General features: G+C 33.8%; 1 protein-coding gene across 1 annotated transcript in view; it reads left to right on the top strand.

Annotated features, from left to right (window-relative positions):
- LOC150090023 (uncharacterized) overlaps window positions 1-17,018 on the top strand; it is a 128,793-nt gene that overhangs the window by 98,995 nt on the left and 12,780 nt on the right. The window contains exons 4-7 of the mRNA XM_090390152.1: window positions 4,636-4,803; window positions 5,690-5,728; window positions 6,855-6,956; window positions 7,923-8,001. Of these exons, the coding sequence (XP_090246278.1) occupies window positions 4,636-4,803; window positions 5,690-5,728; window positions 6,855-6,956; window positions 7,923-8,001 (388 nt within the window). The remainder of the gene's footprint in view (window positions 1-4,635; window positions 4,804-5,689; window positions 5,729-6,854; window positions 6,957-7,922; window positions 8,002-17,018) is intronic.

Raw genomic sequence — 17,018 nt, 5'->3', positions numbered from 1 at the left:
TGACTCGCGAGATGTCTTTTCTTCTTTTCCTTCGTCAGATTACTGTTCAAAACTTGTGATGTCAGTGTTTGCTCAGTTCGTGTCAGCGAAATTATTCTTGTAGGAATGGAATCCTTTATCCCACACTCCACTTTAAAATCTTGTCCTTTATCTAAACCTTGGTTTTCCAATAAATGTGCCAAGGCTGTTCAAGAGAAGAATGTTGCATATCGTAATTGGCTTGTTTCTAATTCTTCAGTTTCATTTTCTGCCTACACCAAAGCTCACAACAATTGTAAAGCAGTTATTAATCAGTCCAAACTAGAGTTTGAACAGGCTAAGAGTAGAAAACTTGCTTCTTGCTCTAATGGTAGCCGAGCATTCTGGTCTCTTGCCAAAGCTATTGGCAGCAACTTTTGCCCATCTCTGCTCCCACCTCTGTCCAAACCAGATGGTTCTGTTGTCACTTCAGCCAAGGATAAAGCTAACCTGCTAGCATCCCATTTTTCTTCCAACTCATGTATTACTGATCTTTGTAAAACACCTCCCACCATTCCCAACATGCTCCATTCAATGCCTCCTGTGGTCTTCCGTCAAAAGGATGTCAGAAGGATTTTGACGAACCTTGATGCTAAGAAAGCTCCAGGTCCTGATAGTATTTCTCCACTTGTTCTTAAAACATGCACTCCTGAATTTACTCCTGTTTTGTGCTGCCTTTTTTCACTTTCTTATTCCAGACGTGTTTTTCCTTCTGCTTGGAAATTTGCTCATATCCAGCCAGTTCCTAAAAAAGGGTGACACATCCCTCCCATCCAATTATCATCCCATTACAATTACTTCTACTCTTTCTAAAGTTATGAAGAAATCAATTAACCACCAACTCTTGAACTACCTACAAACCTTCCATCCGATCAATGATCCCCAATATGGATTCCATTAGTGTCGATCCACTGGTGATATTCTGGCTTTTGTAACCCATTTATGGACAAATTCAATCTAAAAGTTTGGTGAAACACAAGCAGTTGCTCTTGACATCTCAAAGGCTTTCGATCGTGTTTGGCATAAAGGTCTTCTAAACAAGCTTCCATCTTATGGTTTGCCAACTGTTTTTTGTAATTGGTTATCCAGTTTTCTCTCTGAATGGTAGATGGCTCTCTGTTTTCTAACTTCACCTGGTATCCTCCAAGGTTCAGTTCTTACCCCCCACTCTTTTCCTCGTGTACATTAATGACCTTCTTCCATTGACTAAAAATCCTATCCATAGTTTTGCCGATGATAGCACATTGCATTCCACTTTCCATTTTGAGAAACCTTGCCCTGCTCAATCAGTTTCAACTTCTTGAATATCTGCTACCAATTCCTTAAATGCCGATCTCCAGGTAATTCTCCAGTGGGGCAAAGACAATTTAGTTGATTTCAATCCTTCTAAAACTCAGTCTTGTCCTCGCAAAAAAAGGATTCTTCTTCTGTTGCTATGCTTATCTTTGGTGACACTCCGATTTCTAGGCAAGTTGATATATCTCTTTTGGGGATTACCCTGACTTCTTATCTCTCTTGGCACAAGCACATTACAAATATTGCTTCCTCAGCATCTAAAAAACTTGGTTTTCTCTTTCGCTCCCGGCGTTACTTTTCTTCCAAACAGCTGTTCACTCTGTACAAATCGCAAATCCGCCCTACCATGGAATATTGTTCCCACATCTGAGGCGGTGCCCCCTAAACCTCTCTCTCAGGCTTGTAGATTCCATTCAGAAGAGAGCAGTTGGGTTAATTAATGACTCATCTCTAACTGAGTCTCTCCACTTGCTGTCTCATAGACATGCTATTTCTGCTGCCTGCCTCTTCTACACATACTTCCATGGACACTGTTCTTCTGAATTGGTTTCTATAATTCCCGCTGTCTCTTTCAAAACAGTCCGAACACGTGCTGCCACCAGCCAACATCATCCATTTGCTGTCCAACTTCAAACTCACAGAACCAACTTTTCATCTTCCTCGTTTATTCATTCGACTGCGTTTTATGGAACAGCCTTCCTTCATATGTATTTTCCTGAAAATTAGTCTACATTTCCTGAAAATTACATTCTAATGTCAACAAATATCTTCTCTCATCTTCTTAACCTCCAACCCAAGCACAGTACTAAGTACTATAGGTTCTAATACCTCTCGTGTTTGGGATTTTCATTAAAAAAAAAAAAAAAAGTAATGGCCCATGAGAACGAATAAAATAAATTTCATGTGTTGGTTGTTTTTAGTTTTTGTGCTAAGGTATCATTACATTATGTTTTTAAATTATGTGTATTCTACGTTAGATTAACCTAGAGGTTCCCAAACTTTCTCAGTTTAGGGCACCCTTAGTGTCCCAGTAATTTTTTTACAGCACCTCTAGGCCAAAAGAAATACCTCACACAGTGGTTTTCAACCTTTTAATATATACCTATATAATAATTTTATTCTTTATATAGAGGTACTAAATAAAGATCAATTATAGGTCACCACAAAATTAAAAAGATACAGTACAGTGGATACTATACACCTTTTTATAATGAAATAAATGTATAAATTAAAAAAATAATAATAAATAAATAAATAAAATAATAATAATAACTTTAAGTAACTTAAACCAAAATTATACGGCACCCCAAGAATGTTGTTGCGGCACCGTAGTGTGCCGTGGCACCCTGGTTGAAAACCACTGGGTTAACCTATTTTACTGTATGAAAAAACCCAAATTCCAGGAAGTAAAAACCACCATTCAGGCTACTATTTTAGTTACAATGTTTAAAAGATCCATACCAAAATCTTCTATTCAGACAAGACTCAAACACTGCCCCATGCCTTTACCCAATGGTGTGGAAGGACAGTGAACACAGACACCATACTGGCCACCAGCATATGCTTTATATGTATCTTCATTTATATTTAAAATACATTCAGCCCAATATCCAAGAAATTATGGACAAATGCACCTAGTGTAGGTACATTATTTCACAATTTGAGACTAAATTGTGAAATAAATTGTGAATTGCCAATTTCAAAACAGAAACTGAAAAATTGGATCAATAACTTAAATAACAGAAACATCTAATTCTTTACCTAATATGAATATGGCATTTGAAATCAATCAAAATAATATTTTTATAGGTCAGCACTCTACCACACTGTTACCAAAGGTGATTATCAGAGACTCTCTTCATGTTTCTATTAGATGACCCGATTAAATGAGACCATATTTTAATCATTACAACTGAGAGGAAAGTGGAAGAGAAATTGTTGAAGCCAAATGTAAAAGAGCATCCAAAGTGGATGGGATGTGTCTAGTTATATCAAGAGAGGCATCTTTAACAGCTACTTTAATCACAAAATTTCTGTTCCTGTAATATTTAATGATGAAAACTTTTGCTTCTATACTATATAGGACATCATGCTCATTGATATTAAAATGGTGCAGTTTCAGATTGGTTGAGCTAATTTCCTGAAAAGTTAAATTTATATTTATATTTAAATTTTTTTCCATATGTGTGCAGTTTTATTTTATAAAAAGAAAGCTAAATATTTTAAAAAAAAAAGAATGAAATAAGAAAAAATTAAACAACTGAAATTGTTTAATGAAAAAAAAAATGCATATTCCATATGATTCCTTATATTGTGCACTCCCATGTTAAATGTATATAAAAGCAAATGCACTTTTGTACTTCATTTTTGGTTTATATTAAATTTTGAAATCTTTTTGCATAATTTTAATGCTTATCAAAGTGGAAATGTTTCTCTTATAATAAGTCATAGTTTTGCTTCTAATCTGGCTTATATGGAAATTAATTTACTTAATTTTATGTATTGTATATATGTTTAAATATTATATCCTAAAGGGTTGTGGGTGTAGCAGAATTATGTTTTAAAAAATACGATATAGCCTTCCTATTTTTAAATATCCTTAACAAATTTTATATATATACTATAAAGTCCATATTATAAACAATACAAATTATAATATATAACTTTAAAAATAAAATTAATCACATGGATTAATACATTCTTCAATATTTTTTTTCATATTTTTGTATATCTAATACCCATACTGTGGACAAAATTATCCACATATACACAGCATTTCACATGTGGGAACAGTATTTTTTCTGTTTTTATCACACTTTAGTATTGTCCATATTGTTTCAGAGGTTACCATTTAAGTTTCACTCTTGAAACTTAAACAGTGCCATTATACATAGGCAGTTATTTTGGGAGAAATAGTTAAATAAAAATAGTCAATGTATTATTCTTATTATTTAAGTATTTACTGGGTATTCATGGTCTTAATTAAATATAAATGTGGAATATTTAATATTACGCCTTATTTAGCTATTTTTCACTCAAAATTTCTAGTGCAATGAATAATTTGCTGAGCTGGCAAAAATGAATTTCATTGGCTCTGGTTATTGTTCCTCTAACAGTACTTTATATATTGCAACATTCATATGGACAGGTAGTTGTAGTAGGTCATTTGTTACTCGAACAACATGTGTGAGGCAGGTGGCTTTTCCTCTCCCTATCAAATAGACTTTGTCATACACCTCATATACAGGATTTTAAACATTTTCTATTTATGTGTATAATATAATACAATACAATGGATGATTATGTTTTCTTTCCCTTTAGGAAAGTCCACAGAAGAAAGAAATCAAGGAGCTGGTAGTAAGTCCAGGCAGTGTAAAAGAAAAAGCTCAGAAACTGAATAAAATGGCTTCTGAGTTAGATCTTAGCCAGAAAAGTCCCTGTGTTTCTTCTCAAATAAGCAATAAAAAACGTGAAGGCAGAGGAGATCGGGTGAGTGTGAATTTTTCAGACTGCTTCACCTATTTTGGTGTACCAATTTTTTGGACTTTTTAGCTGACACTTGCTTTCATTGTAATTTGGAACACTCTATTTACTTAAAGTAAATTTTTCAGTAAATAATTTATTCAGAATTTTTTATTTCTCTAAAGTTACCATACTATTGAATATATATATATATATATTTTTTTTTTTTTTTTTTTCTTTTTTTTTCACATTTTATTAATTTCACTGTTCTCAAAAATGAAAATGTTTAAAATTTATTTTAGAATTATTTATAATTAATTATTTATTTTTAGTGTGTTATGCAAAATAAAGCTAATAATCTTGTTACTTTAAGCCTCTATAAACAATTATGTTCATTAGTAGACTTAATAATAAATAATACTCTGACTCAGGGCCGTGCAAAGGTACTTGGGGGCCTGGATGCAAAAGGGGTTAAGGGACCGTGTTTATTTATGTCGAGACTTTGATGGCTCCTTAAATTGGGCCCCCCCCCCAGACCGGGGTCCCTGGTGCAGCACATCCAATGCACCCCTATTTGCACAGTCCTGCTCTGACTAGAGTATTGTAGTAGGAATGTAATGAAACTGTTTATAAATCAAAATGAAAATAATCATTTCAAAATGAATGATTAGTCCGTGATTTTTCATAATGAATTTCTTTTTTATATTTTATTAAACATATAAAAATATAAAAAAGGATTTCTGATTACTATTTAAAAAATCTTTAATTTTTCCACCAAAAAATTAATGATAATTTAATTTTATGGATTATTATTTTGTTTTATATAAGGTTACAGTTTTGTACCTTCATTTTTGAAATACTGTCAGTGTTATTTCACAATCATGTATATTTAATGTTTTTTCTTTTCATGCAGGGCATACATGATGATGATGATTCCTCATCTGTATCTACAGTAAGTATTGAAATTTTATATTACTAAGATTTTTTGTGCAATGTGGGAATAGAATTTAAGCCTTATTGCATGTATTTACCAGTGTTCTGTATAAATTCTGAATCCCTGTTTGAATTAAATAATAGGAGCATTAATTAAAAAATAATCATTATGTAACATTACCCAAATAGCTTCTGACTACTACAGTCTGATATCATTTAAAAGTCAGAGAACTACAATTCATACATTCCAAAAAAATGAACAGGAGAAAATGGTTATTTTTATCAAATTTCAAATCATTAAGATCTTGCTAAAATTACTATATATCTCATGTAATGCTGTATAGTGGGCTTTATATTTAAAAAGAATATAAAATTGAGTTGTGCTGTGTTATATCATTACAAATATAACGATATAACACAGCTCAGTGATATCATCACAAATGTAATGGTATTACACAACTAATTTTTTTTTTTTTTTAATATTTGGAGTTTATAATTTTTTAAGTCAAACTGATGTTTATAATTTCTTAAGTGAAAATGAAATAATGCAACATAAAGACAACATGTGACCCATCCTAGTCAGTAATTTATGAACTGAGTTTGTGATTACCCTGCTGTTAAAGAGTGCAGCCAACTTAAATTATAGTTCACCTTTTAATCTTTTTTACCATTAATTACCAGGGTTGTGACTCTGATTTTCTGTGAAAGTTTTAATCTTTGTGTTATGTTTATTTTATAGTTAATGAATGGATCTGTGGTGATGAAAGCAAAATGAATTGTATTATTAACAGTAAGACTTAAGACATAAATTTATTGTTCACTAATTTTAAATGGAAATAAAAGAAGTTTCCTTTTTTATATTCTATATTAACATATATAGATATATCCACTTCAGTAGCAAAATAGTTATATTCTATAAATTGCATAAATTAAATTTTAAACTCTTCACAGAGTTTGGATGCCTCTTAATATCTGTTTAAATAGCTTATTGATTAAGTAATTAGCACCTAAATTAAGATGCAAGGGAACACATTGTATATTAATCACATTCATCAACCTTGAGCCCATTAACTGACATACACACTCATTGCTTTTAGATTTGAACAGTTTGAAGTGACAGTCACTTTTTTTAAAATGTATTTCAGTTGGATCCACGAAGGAAAGAGTGGATGTTAAAGGCTGCCAAAGCAGATTACCATGAGCTTGTTAGACTGCTAAAGGAAGAGCCTAAACTTGCACATGTTAAGGTAAAGTAAACCAGAAGGTTTATGACATTTCTTTTTGTTTTTTAAATTAGTATTATAATTGAATTATGATTGTCTTAAAGTAACTAGCCATTTTTATTATTATTATTTATTTGAAATTGTGAATAAAATAAAAATAAGTGTAGATTTAGAACTAAAAATATGCATTTAGCATATATTAAAAATAGTACAGAAAAAATAATTACAGTATTTATACTTTTCAGTCTGAACTGTTAAAAAACTTTATAAATAAAATTTCCTTTGTAAAAAATTCTTTGAGGGTACATTTCTTTTTTTATAATTGCTACCTTGTTTTTTAATGACTGCAACAGTTAATAAAAAAGTTGTCTAAAATTTTTTTATTAATTTAGAACTGGAAATGCCACTTTTACTAGCAAATATTTGAGGTCTTGGGGAGAAAGGGAGGGAAGGAAGGACAAAGTCCCATTTTTGTAAAATGGATTGAGTTGCTCCAATATTTCAGTTTAATAGACTGAAACAGCTGAACAGATACTGCCCTGTTAGACAATTTATTTAATTAGACACAATTCCATAGTTTATTTTTTAAAATAATTTTGCACTAATTGCAATTTGTACACTGATGATTAACACTAGTTTATGATAATATTAGGCATCATCATAATGTTATGTATTTAGTATTTTGTATAGACTGTGTTATGACTACATAAATTAACTGTTAGTATATAGATTAATTCTATCATTTAATTTGTAAATTGTATTTTTATTTCTAAATGACTTGATCTAGACCAGTGGTTCCCTAGGTACCATCAGTATAAGTTCAGAAGCCTGTAAAATGGTAATAATTAGTTATATTTTCCTTTAATTTTTTTACTTGTCAGTAATACTGTGAGCACTGTATTTATATCAATAAATTTAATGAATACAAAGTTCTGGTAAATCTACTAATGCCAGTATAATATTAGAAAAATTTTTTATTATGGTATACAGGAAAGTAAAACATGGCAGGATGGGAGGAGGTATTATGCTTTTATTGCAAAGTACGTTGATTCAAGAATATACCCTATAGGTGAGAACTTCCAAGATGTTACAGAGTTGGTCTAGAGTGACTTAAGTGATGGGAAAGCAAGATCAAGTTGTGTTACATATGAAGTACACAGATAAAATAAGTATGATGAATGCATAACAATCAACAAATGGAGTGGGAAACGTATTGTCCTGGGGGAGAGAGAGAGAGACTAATTTTCCTGAAATAAATTGGGACTAATATGTGGGGCACTTTCCAAGAAGCAGCATATGTTTTTTTGTTATCAATAGGATGATGGTTTTTGTATCCACATGTGTGCTATATATGTGGCACCTAATTTGTGATCCCTAAAGAGTTATTGCTGTTTGATCTGAATAGAATTTTCACTAATCTTGCGACATTCCTTGAATAAGCTTGAACCCACCAGTTAGGAATTTCTGATCTATGTTAGTCTATAGTGTGTTTTTTTTTCTTTGGTCAATTTAACTGATAAGATTTGTGAAAAATGTGGTATAAATTTAACAAAAAAAAAGAGAGTCATTGCATTCATTTATATTAGTAAATCTAAGTTTCACTCAGATTTTGAATTGTTTTTCATGTGTAAATTTTGCAAGACAAAACACTGATTAATAAATCATATATTTTTGATAATCAAGAATGTGCGTGACATTGTTGTGCATGTGATGAACTAGAACAGTGTTTTGGTGTACTCTGGTCCATTCCAAACATTTGTTTCACTTGTAAAAAATATGTATATAAGATGTGTCATTGTTTTAGCACAACAGTCATTTGGTCATTTTTGTAAATTGAATTGAATTGAATTTTTTTATCCTTGTGGATAAAATAAAAACTTTATTTTTCTACTTAGGTTGGTGCTGAGATAAAAAAAAAAAAAAAACCAGTTGAAACCATCATTTCAGTCATTCCTATGAGTCCATTAAATTTTTACACTTATCAGGTGCCACTGTTTGTCTAAACCAGAGGCCCAACATGAGAGAAAGAAGGAATTGGTCTATTATGAACGCATTCACTTTCTCTAATAAAACTGAATCTAAATTGGGAAGACATTAAACAGCATTAACAACTATCGGAATGCAATATAGTGTATTTTGGTTATGCCTGAACTCCTAACAGTGTTGAACTCTGCATCTGTCTTGCAGAGGAAGGTAGGGTTCTAATCTCTCTGAAGGAATTAAAGCAGTGTCCTTTCTAATACATGGAGGCAAGTCCAGATTTAAGATTTTGATGCCCATAGGCAGCAAAGCATATAGTAAATTGTATATACACATGTTGTTTCAAAATTGTGGGGGGGATCAAAAAGCAGGCTGGGGTGAGGGCTAGTGACCAATGCACTTGCCTCTGGGGCAGTAGTTAAAAGGAATTTCTCAGTGTAAGTTCTTATACTATAATTTATTGGAGAAAGGCAGAGTGTTCATCCAAATAGCTGTTTTGCAGAAGTAACTTGTGACTACCTCTGTGCTAATCAGTTGGCACAAGCATGGCTGATTCATCAGCATGCAGGTAAAGTTACATGTTCGGCACCACAAATTACATATTGGTCTTGTAGTTGCTCTCCTGCAAACCTCCTCTGACCCCATTTGGCCATTACAAAATATAAATAGAATATATTCAGTGAACATATCCTTTAAAACCAATCATTCGAGCAGTTACCATGATTTTTCAGGATGCAGTAGATTATAGATATCTAGGAGTCAAGTTGCTTACGTTGTATCACTTTCTTGCATACTCTGATACCACTGTAGGTAATTAAGTAAAAACAAAATAACAGGCCAACTAAAATAAAATTAAAATATTCCCTCCTTTCAATATAACCATATAATTTACAAGCTGTAAAAATTACTTTTTATAAGTTATAAAAATGAATTAAATTAATAACAAATATAAAATATAACTGGAACTTTCCAGAGTCTAAGCTTTCTTGATCAGCAGATAAACTTGCTGCAGCAGACAAATAAATACACCACAGATATGATTGATACCACAGTAGTATCATGTGATTCTCGTCTTGATCCTGCTATAACATTGGAAGTACGTATATATCTGCATAGCTGCCAACAAGTCCTCCATGACAGTATAGTGGTTTTGCCACTTGTCACTCATTTGAAGAGGTCTGGGTTCAAGTTCCATCATAAAATGGAGGAATTTATAAAGGTCCCTGCAATTGAGGCTGTAATTAGCTGATCTCAAGTGGAGGAAGTATGGTTTTTCCCTGTTAGTTTTCTGGGGATTTTCAGCCAGAACAACATGCAAATCAGTCCATAAACACACATATCCTTGTACACACATAATACACAATGGCACAATATAGTCTAGTCACTGATAAAACCCTACAACAACAGCTTCCAACAAACATTCTGCCTGAGAACTACAGATTCAAAGGTGGGACACATATACCAACTTTGATTGTGGTTCCTGGTATAAAAGATGTGTGCTGTTGACATAATATTATCTTCAGAGTGCACCTGATGACCTTTCTCCTTCACATGCATTACAATGTCTGAATGATTACAGTTGGCTGAATTTGGGAATTGACTTTCCCAAATGCTATCGTTATGTTTCTTCGCCCTATCTTACAAAACACTGTCTCTCTCTCTCTCTCTCTCTCTCTCTTTGACATATTATCAGGAACGAGCCACCCTGGGGTGCAAGGGGTACACCGAACTCAGGTGCCAACATTCAAGGGGCACTTGAAAACTTGAAACTTACATGCACATATGAAGAAAATTTTAAAGGAGGGCACTAAATTTCAATTGGCACCTGGGCACCACATACCCCAGAAAGCCCACATACCCCTGCATGCCATGCCTCAGTACCAGTAACTGACTCATCTGGGTATTAGACTTAAACATGACTGTTTCTGGATTCCTCCGTAACTTATGGCTTAACGTTTGTGAGACTGTATAATTCTATTTATTAGGAAACGGTACAAGCATACATTGTATGATTTAAAGATCCCATACGTCTGTTTCGTTATAAGCAGGTAAAAAGGCACATTTGCCTTAGTCAAAAGGAGATTACATTTGAGTGAATACGAAATTCGTTTTGTGAAATACAAAGCGTATTTCAGAGATCTATGATTAATAAACAAATAATAATAATTCGTTGTATGTTTAGTAAATTAATAACAAAAACGCACTCTTCAAAAAGCAGTAGCAGTTTTCTTGAAGAGTTCGGCTAATTATAAATGGTTAACTCAGATATTGGGAAGTCGGATTTTAATATGTTCGACTTTAATGAAATAGGGAATGGTTCAGTAAATCTTTCAAAAAAAGAAGCCAAATATAAAATATGAAAATTCGTTCATCCGGAGTCGTTTTACATTTGGAAGGATGAACAATTTTTTGGAGCGGTTAGATACATTTGGTCAAAGCACACATAAAAACTAGATATTACAAAAAAAAACTTTTCCTTAGAATTTGTAGCCCATCTTACTTTTGTATTTACTTTAGCATGTTTACTAATGCAGTACAGAAAAAAAAAAAATATATATATATATATGTTTACTTTGAAACGTTAAACTCGTTAGATTGCAAGCAACTCGCCCAATTGAGTACCTGCTGTTAGAAATCCCATAACGAGGGAGGGTATTTTAGGGTGTTGTTTGTTATTTCTCGCGCCTCCTCGGCGTCTGTGGTTAGTGCATATACTAGTCCGTGATATTCCTTGTTTCCTAGACCCATTAATGTTGACAGATTTTCTTCCGGAGGTCGCAGGATGTGTCCTTTTGGACTTGAGAGATGATCTTGAGTATACAAGATGGCACCTGTTTTTGATTAGCCCTTCGTCACTTTTCAGCGCCGCAGTTGGACGCGGACGGTCCCCCAGTTCAGTTGGCTCGTTTATTTTGTCACTTTAACGTGAGTTGGCGAATTTATCTGTGGAATGTTTGTCCTGTTGGTATCAGTTTTCTTTGAAAAATGGTGCTTATGCTTATTCTGTCCTTGTATCGATTCTGGCATATGAGCGGAAGTCTTAATGAATGATTATTTAAAACATTTGCAAATTCAGCCTAATCTAGTTGTACATGTGTTTCTATAGATAATCGCAGAAATGTTTTGCATTCTTTGAAAATTTTCGGTTTTAGTAAAAAGGGGAGGGCAGACTGCAACTTTTAACTTCCGTACTGCTATCTGAAATTGCCTCCGTCGTTCATATTAAAAACAAATAAATAACGAGAATGCTAAAATCCATACGTTATTTCTATTCAGTTGGAGATATCATTGTAAAATGAATGGCGAAATTGTTGCTCTGATCAATTCACCTATATTTTCTGTTTTTTAATGCAAATTGTGTTACAGGAAATGAGCCATCCGGCATGTTGAAATGACCTGTATCTCTTTTGATGAACGCCATATTTAAAACTAGAATTTGTTGTAAAGGAAATCTTACTTATCGCGACTTGTTTATCATTTCTGCAGCAAAATTCATCCCCCTCATTTTGGGAATAATTCAGCTCCTGAATTTAGAATCAACTATTATTTTTTGGGATTCTAGGGTTAGTAGAGGAATAACATTTATTTTTGATGATTAATAAAGCAACTTAAACAGTTTTTCTTTATAAAATGCAATATATTTGGAAAATGCACTGTTCCCAGTCATAGTGCAACTATATGGGGACTTACAGACACCTGCCATTAATAACCTATCGCAGTATAAAAGAGGTCACGCTCTCGTACCATGTATAATGTTACTTTGGTACATTTCGAGTACAATGCTACCAATAACTGTAGAATATATCGAAGTGATAGATACCTATGTTTATAAAGTATGGGCTAAAAGTTCGGGGACTGAACTAATATTTTGGAAATGATGAAGCTTACCGGCTATTCAGATGGTTCTTCTTCGAAGTAGCATCCTGACACTATACACCGATTCTAACGTTTTTGCAACCTAGGGAAGCATTCTTCTTTTTTGAATTTCTAATAGTTCCTGTGACGCGTTCGGTATAATTTCCCCAGTCGTTGCAAATCTCCTACCTTTTAATGCTTAAACGGTCCCCTCGTTTTTAAGAAGAAAATAAAAATCACAGGGAGCTAAATCCGGTGAGTATGGAAGATGGAGTTCTTCAAAAGAAATTCTTGAATGGGAAATGCCGAGTGTGCATGTCATGATGCAAGCGCCAATTCTCTGAACAGCGTCGTGCGATCTCCGTAGGTTTTTTTTTTTTTTTTTTTTTTTTGTGTGGTATTCCTGGTTCAATAACTCTAGAATTTCTCAGATAACACATTTGACCATGAGGGACAAATTCGCAACGAACAATGCCCTATGACCCAATGGGTAATAGCCATATATGTGTGCATATTTGTTTCCGGGTAATAGCCATATGTGTGGCTATAAGTATTGCTTATATATATTGAATACGAATAATGCTTCTGAGGCTTCCTGATTATCAGTATCAATGGCACTTAAAAAATTATATACTGTACTACGATAAAAATTATATACTGTACTACGGAATAACATATAATATTATTAAGGTCGTTTGTAGAATATTTGTATGTGTCTTTATAGGTGCTGAAGAAGGATCCTAATTTGTTGACCTTTATATACCTCATTAATTGTCAACCAAACTGCAACACATGTTATATCGGAAGCACCACTACCAAATTTGGCTCATCAAAAACATCCAACACCCGTGCATACTACCATTTCCATAGTCTCACGTCTAACCAGTCTGTCACAGAACTTACAACTCATGCCCAGACTCACAACCACAACCCGCTCATCGATTCTGCCATTTCCATCATTAAACTAAAATCCAGCTACAGAATACTTCAATATGAAGCTCTAGTTATTGAATGGTACAAGCACCACTCTACCCTCCAAATTCTGAATTCTAAACTCCCCTTCAATCTTTCCCCAATTTGGAACCTCTCGAGATTAAAGTTCCCACATGTAAAAAAAGGCATCACGAGAGTATAATTTTTTATTCTTAAAATACCATACGCGTTCTCTCCCCACACATTGCCAACTGAAGACGTTCTTTAACTAACGAAAGTCCTCGTAAAGACTATTGGCTTCACCGGATTCACTTACATAGTTTTTAATTATTCTTCTTCTTTTTTTATTTCGATGACAACCAAGGATTGGATGTGTACACTTCTGTTTCCTTGCGCCCATTTAACTCAGTCAACCTTTACTTACTTCCCTCCCTTTTAATTTTTCAATTGAACAATCCAATGTAAAACATTAACCACGCTACCTAAGTAAACCATCGCAGATTAATTTCAAGGTGAGTACCGTTTTTTAAGCTTTCGCTATTCTTTTCTATACTGTACTACGGTAAACCACTTTAATTCAGTACACGCCCTCCACACTGGGGACAAATAGAAATTACCTGAAAAAATGTCTTTATTTTGATCTCCGAGAGAGAGAGAGAGAGAAAGAAAGAAAGAAAAGAACATCTACTGATAACTTGTGATTGTTATCACTTGAAAATCAATGTCCACATAGGTGTTTCTTCAAAATTTCTGAAGAGGAAATGATCATTGTGAGAGGTAAATCGGGGCTGTAGGAGCGGGTTATTTAATTCTTGGAATCCGCAATCACTCAGAGCAGAAATTGCTTTATGAGAATTGTATAGAGGGGTAATGTCATGAAGAAGCAGGACACCTGGTGTCAATTTCCCTCATCTCTGTTTCTTTGTCTCCCCCTTCAATTTTTGAGAACAGCCGCATAAGCGTCATCAGTTCGCCAGTTACAATTCTTGAGAGAAACCTTTGTGGGTCCGAATCATGCACGTGTAAATTTTCCTTACAAATTTGAGCCGAACACTGTTTCTAAAGTGAGTATTCTTGGCACACACTGAGAATTGACCTTAGATATGATTAAGTATTCATGAAGAATGGTCAGTACAGTATCTACCTCTCAGAAATATTACGCTCTCTGGCAGTCATAGATACTTTAATACGTGTGCCTAGCATAACCGGGTCTTTAATTTTTGGCACATTTCTGGAGTTGTCCCGAGCGGAGTCATCTTCTGTGGATTCTCGAACTCATTAAACCATTTAGATAAAAATTTTATATGGTATTCAGAAGGGATTGCATCACTATATACAGCTTCTACACGTTCATGGTTCATTCCCTTCTTTTGTCAAGAATTCGATTGTGGCTCAGTGCTCCAATTTCGTGACATCATATTTTCCTTTTGGTTGACTAATTTAAATCTCTTCTGTTTTTTCCGTGTATCGAGCTGGTTCTGTTCAAATAAGATAAAGCCTTTTATGAGGGTGTGATGAAAATTACAGTTTATATATATATATATATATATATATACTCTTTAATGAACTCATTCACTGAAACGTCCAGGCAGGGTCATTCCTGACTATAAGTAGAAATTTTAAGTTCATATTGAACGCCTCTCGTATTTCACAGTATTTCGCTTTGTTTTGAAGCATCGGTTATCTAAAAAATGGAGGCTTTTTTTCATGTAATCCCACTGCTTTTGAACAGAATGTTGGCACCAGATGTTCTCATTGTTTTTGTCTTTGTTTTTTTAACACAATTTTTTTGCAATGATGATGTTATTATTGCTGGTATATTAACTTTTATACCACAGTCCACACTTCTATTTGAATTGCAGAGTCGGGATGAGATATTTCTGAGCCCGAGGCAATTGCTTGAAAATGTGCCTCTCCTCTCCCACCTCTCTTTTCTTCAACTAATTATGTAATATGAACTCGCACGTAAATTCTTTAACTCTTGCGCCGAAGGGAGGTGCCTCAATCACGTGATTCTAACAGCATGGTAGACATTTCACATTTTACCGGCGGTAACTTTATCATCCTGAAGAATTTTTCAAAAATGAAAGAAGCAAAGTTCCGGTGGGAAGTCAAACATAACGATGGTATTTTTCCCCTTTGCTGTGAATACTCGTGTTTCTCCTGTCGGTATCAGTCATTAGCTATATGGTAGTCATCATGACACTGTAGTCTATTACTTTTTAGTTTATTCCGATGCTAACAAGTGTGTGTGGGGCTGGTTTCCTCTAGCTCGTGAGAGCAACAACCTCGCTGCTCTGGAATATTCTGTAAGGACACAGTCGCCTTGGCTAAGCGAACCTGACAGTTATACCAGTGGAGGTGTTTGGTTCCTTTCATGAGCTTGAGCAATTTCCACTGTTGCTCAAGCTCATGAAATTTGTTTACATAAGAATAAAGTTAAAAGAAATAGAACATAGATATGTACTGAAATAGTTAATTGATACAGAGTAAACATCTGCAGTTAGTAATAAGCACCTTAATTGGTATTCGCAAAACCAAACAACTGTGGGATTGATTAAATAAATGACATATATATATTAATCAGTTCAGATCAATGATCTAAAGTTTAGTTGTGAAATTGAGAAGTTTGACTGGCAGGAAAAAGGACTGTCCTCTATAAAATGGCACGACTGTCCATGTTGATTGGCAGTTACTCATAGAGAAAAGAGGAGGGGATATGCTAAAAAATAGTGCGTGAACAGTTTATTAATTTATATTAGAATTACTGATAGGTAAAGGAGAATACATATTGGAAATCTCGATGTGTTAGTAAAGGATCGGTACTGTACCTCTTTTGTTACAAGCAAAATCAGAAAAGTGTCTCAAACGTTCTTAAGGTTGTCTCTCCAAATTTTTAATTGAAGATGAGAAATTTATTGTTTTATTCTTGCTTTAGAGCATTCTTTCATAATCTTTAAAATACATTATTACTATTAAGGTTATTATTATATTAAAACCCGCTCTTACACTACGTGAAAATTAATACTACAATTTATTAGGCTGTTCGCCTACATTATTATACATTAATGAGTCTGTCAGCAGCTTTGTCTGATGATGGGTACCGGTGAGATACCCGAAACGTCATATTAATGTATAGTAATGTAGGCGAACAGCCTAATAAACTATAGTATTAATTTCACATGGTGTAAGAGTGGGTTTTAATATAATAATAACCTTAATGGAAAACAACCACGTAGCGCCCTTCCTTAACTTTATTACTATTTCGGCATCTTCAACAGAGATTATTACGTGATTTCTGAGCTATCACTTTTATTT

Source organism: Mastigoproctus giganteus, chromosome 2, assembly GCF_048544385.1.
Source record: "Mastigoproctus giganteus isolate SK-2022 chromosome 2, ASM4854438v1, whole genome shotgun sequence".
NCBI classification, from domain to species: Eukaryota; Metazoa; Arthropoda; class Arachnida; order Uropygi; family Thelyphonidae; genus Mastigoproctus; species Mastigoproctus giganteus.
The sequence above is the reverse complement of the archived record's forward strand: the minus strand, read 5'-3'. Positions and strand labels throughout refer to the sequence as shown.